The 5,983-nt window shown below is 32.4% G+C and overlaps 1 protein-coding gene across 1 annotated transcript; it reads left to right on the top strand.

Moving 5' to 3' along the window:
* Nucleotides 1-607: 607 nt before the first annotated feature.
* On the top strand, nt 608-1,560 carry LOC131850161 (uncharacterized). The gene is made up of 2 exons (XM_059200335.1): nt 608-1,042; nt 1,471-1,560. Exons 1-2 carry the CDS (start codon nt 695-697, stop codon nt 1,480-1,482), a joined length of 360 nt encoding a protein of 119 aa, XP_059056318.1. The 5' UTR covers nt 608-694; the 3' UTR covers nt 1,483-1,560.
* Nucleotides 1,561-5,983: the final 4,423 nt, after the last annotated feature.

Genomic DNA, 5,983 nt, shown 5'->3' with positions numbered 1-5,983 from the left:
TTTGGTTGATTTCGTATGGTCCTTAATTAAGTTATGCTCAGTATGAACTTAGGTCACTCCTCTCATCATCGCTAATATATATTGTTAGTGCAGGCGACCAATAAATAACACCGTTCCATTATAAACCATAAAAATTACTTTACATCGCATCTTCAACTGTCAAATAGTTTAAAAAAATTGCATGTCCAACTAAATATTTCGATAACCGTCGCAAATAAAACGAATTGATTTGTACTTAGTGAAATAAAAAGTATTCTTTATAATATTGTAGTGAAATTAGTACATCCTTTGGACCTTATTATTAATAACTCATAAGACGTAAAAGAAATTATTTGATAAATAAACACTAATTTTACTTGTAAGGTATACTGGGAAACTGTGCGAAAGAGACATAGTCCCTTATTGCCAGGTTTCACATAGGAATTCATAGGTGTTATTTCGGACAGGTTAAATGAAAAGTGAACGTACTGCTGGACGTTAAGATTAAAATTCTTTCAACCTAAATTATTCCGTCGCGTAACGTTAGACACAGACACAGACTACCGTAGAAGTATCATATAAACGTCAGAAGTTGTGATCTACAATTTGTATTCAGTGCTCTGTACTGGTTGTTTACTTTACATTTGTGTTTATTATTTATTAAATCAAAGTCTATTTTTAGTGAAAATAATGTAAGTAAGTCAAACTTATTACAATGGGTTCCAAACAAGAAAATACATCCATATCTTTGCAAATGGCAATCGAATTAATAAATCACATTGATTTTCAAGTAGAGAGGAAGTATTATTATGAAGCCTTAAATCGGCGTAGTAATTTAAAAACCTCAATGTTAACTCAAATAGACGCCCCGTGGTCACGAACTTCTTACAATGGGCTCATCGAAGCAATAGAAAAGTGTTTAACTTGGGAAAAACAGAAAGAAAAAGCCACACAACCTACAGAATTTGACTTTAAGGTGCACTCTTTCTACGATGTATTGTATGAAAATGGTGTCAAAACGCTCATTCTCAAAGAGAAATCTAAAGACAACTCCCTAATAAAGGTAATTGCGGATCATAAGAGCTTTAATTTAATTGCGTTCAGTCATATTATTAATAATCATTGTCCTCGTAATGAACTTATATCAGTACTGAAGGAAAACTATATGGTTAACACTGCATGTATTGATATGTTCTTCAGTATACATAAATGTCCAAGCACAAGTAGTTCTGAAGAAAGTAATACACAAACACAGACTGTTAGAAATTCTTTCTTCAATGAATGCTATGTTTTAATTATTAATATGGAACCGTTTTTTGATGATCCCTATAATTTTATATTAGTGTTGGTAGATAAAGGGACAGATTTTGTAATTTTAAGACCTCTATTAAGCATGAATGAGACTGAATTAACTACTGAGTTTATTAAAATATTTACCAACTTTGGATCACCAAATTTTTTATATGTTAATGATAATTTCTCCCTGTTTAGATCAATTATTAATGAAATAAACACATTGTGTGCTGACTTCAACACAATAGTTTTTCAAGATCAGGATGTGAATATTTATAGGTATAATAAAAAGGTGATAACTTTGTTAAGGGAATGGATTAGGTCGACTAACAGTAGTTCTTGGGCAGTTGGTGTTCAAATGGTGCAGTGGAAATTAAACAATGTGTGTAATGATGGACTAAAACGCAGTACTGCACCTTGTGACAAAGTTTTTAATAAATATTCCAATAGTCCTATTGGTTCATTACCTATTTGGGCTAGAGTTAACGAAGATGGAGAAACACCTCTTGCAGATTTCGATAATGTTGCAGAGATAATTATGAAAAGAAACACTGGATCGGATAATAGTGTTATGATGGAGGAAGATAATAATTACAATTTATTATTAACTACAGTGAAATGTCCAGTTTGTTATCATGAAATTAATAATATAAAGTACTGTAATAGATGCAGTAAAGCTATACATTATGTTTGTGGTAAATCCTCAATTGTTAATGAGAAACTAGAAACTAAATGCTTTTTATGTCTCTAGGAATAGTTGTAATAATAATGTTAATAAAGTAGTAATATTAATAAAAAGCTTTGTATTTTTATTGTCTGTAGATCATCTAAAGTCACTTAGGTTGCAAAACTTTATCAGTTTTTTAAACCCAAGATAATACATCTTGGGTTTCTGAATAAAAAAATTTACACATAATCATTATTGTTTTTACTCATATTTATAGTCTCCAGTGTATCCATCCATGGGATCATTACATTTTGAAATTTGAAACTTCTAGTATGTATTTAATATTGGAAATTGAGTTTTTAAATATGATTAGTAAACACTATATTCACATATTATTATAATATTTAATAATGTTTTAAAGTATGACAGCCTATGAGGGGGTTTGATTCCTCAAGTTCCTTGTTGGAGAAAATATCATGGGTTGATGCCATAGAAGTCATAGCGCACACAGGCATATGTATTTGGGGATATAGAGAGAAAGGAAATGTTGGAGGAGACCATACAGACAGAATGTCAATGCATAATTATGATGATAAAAAATCTGCCCTGTTTCAATATAGACTTGTATGATTGTTTGTATTCGTCTGGGAGTTTTCTATATATGTATATGTTTAAAAAAAAAACTTGTAAGCGTGTTCTGATAAACGGTTGACGCTGGCGGGACACCAGGTGGATGATAGGATGAGCATGAGGTCAGGTCAGGTTAGCCCATTGTGGTAGTCATCAGGAATTTATCACAATGGTTTCCAGGTGGAACCTCGTTGAGGTCAACCTGACATTGGGGTCATTAGTACCCTGAAATAAATAAATAAATTTAATGAAATAAATAAAAATAAGGGGTTAGGGGGAGTGACAAAATGACCGCCGTAGTGATGTTCATGTCTATAAGATACTACCATCAGGATAGCTGTTACCTTGTTTGATATTTTAGTTAAAACTATGATAAACACAGCACACAGCAAAATGCGGTACAGAAGTAGGTACTACTAGTTAATCTAGGAAATAATAGAACCAGAGAAATCCAAACAACTTTTACAATAAAACTTCAATATGAATCTGCTGGCTTTATTTGAAATAACTACATATTGGAGTATATATATTGTATATAGTGTTACTGCAACTACATTCGAATTCAACCCTTATATCTTTACACATAAGATTCATTATACTTAGTTTCCAGTTTCAATGAGCAATATAAACGACTTGGATATAAGGAGACAATTTAAATTCTATTAGACAAAGTTCTGGTGGCCTTTTTTCAGCGTTTCCTTTCTTATAACAGCGAATTTTAGACATCGTGTCTTGTACTCTTGTGGACGGAGTAAAGAAATATATGGACACGTCAAATGTACGCTTTTCAATAATAATATTTTGCATCGTTACATATTGAATCTCACATTTGTCTATTATTGTTTTTAGAAGTAATTTACGGATTTGTAAAATATTCAAAATATTAATATATAAAATTTTTAATGACATAAATATATTATATTTGCCTTCTACTGATAGTTTGTGTAGATTTTTATTAAGTAAATTACAAAGAAATAACCACAACTAAAAGTTAAGAAAGTGACTAAAAACTAAAATGTCACCTGTTACAATATGATTCAGAGTGCTAAATTTTCTTTCACATGCTTCCAATTTGTATATTTTCATAAAAAAAATAACCTAAACTTATACAACAATAAAAGATTTAGGATTTTATAGGAAGTGGTAAAACTTTACACTTTACGCTAAACGTTTTCTTTTACAATAACCGTATTTTCCGTAATATGAATTTACAAATAATTTGTATTTTTGAAATATATACAAGCTCATTCTTTTCGAATGGAAAAGAATGAGTTTGTTGTCGGTTCTTCTCAAATCGAAAAAACTCCGAAGTGGTGCTAGATTTGACATATCATAAGAGTCTGTAATAGGGTTACATGAATAAAGATATTTTCATTTGATTTGCTTCATTTGTTTTTTTTGAGGTTTAAGTTTAGGTTGATGTTTTACATCCTACAATAAGCCTTATCCACACAAATCCAAATCAAACCCTTATATCGGACGAGGAGTGCGAGACAGTTTGAAATTGAAAAGAAAACTCCAAGTATTTCAGCGGAATGGGAGGAACGGGTCCGGAAAGATTGTTACAATACACTTTATGAATATTTTGATAGAGCTCGGAGCTGATTGTTTGCTTATACTCGTATAGTGAAACAAAATTGTACGTAACTATTCTTAAGGGTATTTTTTATATTGATTCTAACTGTCCCAACGTTGTTTTAATATTACTATTAAGAATAGGGGTTGATAGTAAAAGGACGAAAACTTAGGGTTGTACGTATTTTTTAAAACAGAATAATTACAAAATATGTGAATAATAAAGAAAAATGTTTTGGGTATGCGCAACTACATAATGGCATAAAAATAGATTACGACCGAGAATAGTCTCAGACTTACCTAAACTACCTACTTAAACATTAAATTTCATCAAAATCGGTTCAGTAGTTGGGAATACCGTAGTTTAAAATCGCGGATACACAATGTGACCCAATTTTTTAGATAATATTATTTATAAACTGTGTGCTAGTTCTAAACACATAGATACATAATATACATAGAAAAATCCCAAAATACAATAATAATAATAATTATTAGTCATTACTAGGAAAAAGAAAGAAAGCGTACCCTTAATTAAAGAATAGAATAGAATAGAATAGAAAATCATTTATTCAAATAAACTTAATTTAAGCACTTTTGAATAGTCATAACAATTTGTTATGTCATAACAAGAAAGAAACGAACCACTTAAACTATGTAAATTTACAGAAATATTAATACCTTACAGCACATTTTCTGAGCTAAATGGGCTGACTCAGCTGATACTGTAGAGTGTAACACGTACACGGTTTACACATACGCTGCAAAGCGTTGATTTGTACTGTGCGAGGAATCGAACCTGCGAAAGTAATGCGCTGTGCTAACCCGTTAGATCACTGAGGCCGTCAAATGCATGACAAGTTAATCCTCTGTAATGGGAATGCATGAGTGTTGTTAGAGGCGTCATGTGATAACGTGATATCACGAGCTTGCGGCTCACCTGATGGTGAGTACCGCCGCTCATGAGCACCTGCAACACTAAGGGAATTGCAAGTGCGTTGCCGGCATTTTAAGAAGGAATAAGCTCTTTTGTTAAAGGTTTCAATATCGTATCGGTACGGAAAAACCATTGCTGGAAGGTGATTCCACAATGTGATTGTGCGCGGCAAAAAGTTTCTAGAAAACCGCACTGTGGAGGAGCGCCATTCATATCATCTGGATAATGGTAGTATTTAAAAATTGTTTGCAGTACTATAAAAATATATAGTAACTAACGAAAAAGGAAATAAAACCCTGTACCACACCGATTAACCATTAGGCCAAATCGTTTTCATATTTTTTTTTTATTATTATACACAAGATAAAATTATATTTGAACTGCGACCCTTCTTTTTTGAAGTGGGTTATAATAAAATGCTAATGTTTTGCAATGCCGCTCACTTTATTTGGACGGCGGGCTATAAAACTGAAATAAAGCCCGCTTTAGGACAGTAGGGTCACGGGTAATTAAAGTTGAAAACGCGGAGTTAGCATTCTAGGCGGCATGTAAGTGGTATGTACCATATATAGTTATACGTACCTACGCTCGCGATTTAACTCCTATGATTATGATTTAACTCAGATATTGAGTACATGGCAACGAATATCTACCAAAATATATCACAAATGTCACAAAACATGCGAGATCCTCGGTGGTGTAGCGGTTTAGCACACCGCTTTACTTCCAATGGTCGCGGGTTCGATCCCTCGCACACTACAAACATTATCTAAAGTACTATATTTATATCAGTTGCCTAGTACCCACAAGCTCTGCTTACCGTGGGACTAGACTACTGTGTTAATTATCCAGAGTTACTTATTATGTATGGGAATACCTACCGAGATTGTAGCCATCTTCCT

The sequence above is a fragment of the Achroia grisella genome, unplaced genomic scaffold (assembly GCF_030625045.1).
Source record: "Achroia grisella isolate CSIRO2021 unplaced genomic scaffold, CSIRO_AGI_Agris_v1 utg702, whole genome shotgun sequence".
NCBI lineage: Eukaryota > Metazoa > Arthropoda > Insecta > Lepidoptera > Pyralidae > Achroia > Achroia grisella.
Note: the sequence above shows the minus strand (reverse complement) of the source record. Positions and strands in the feature narration are given on the sequence as shown.

Coding starts and splice junctions, on each gene's coding strand:
- LOC131850161 (XM_059200335.1), top strand. CDS start 695: ATGGGTTCCAAACAAGAAAATACATCCATATCTTTGCAAATGGCAATC.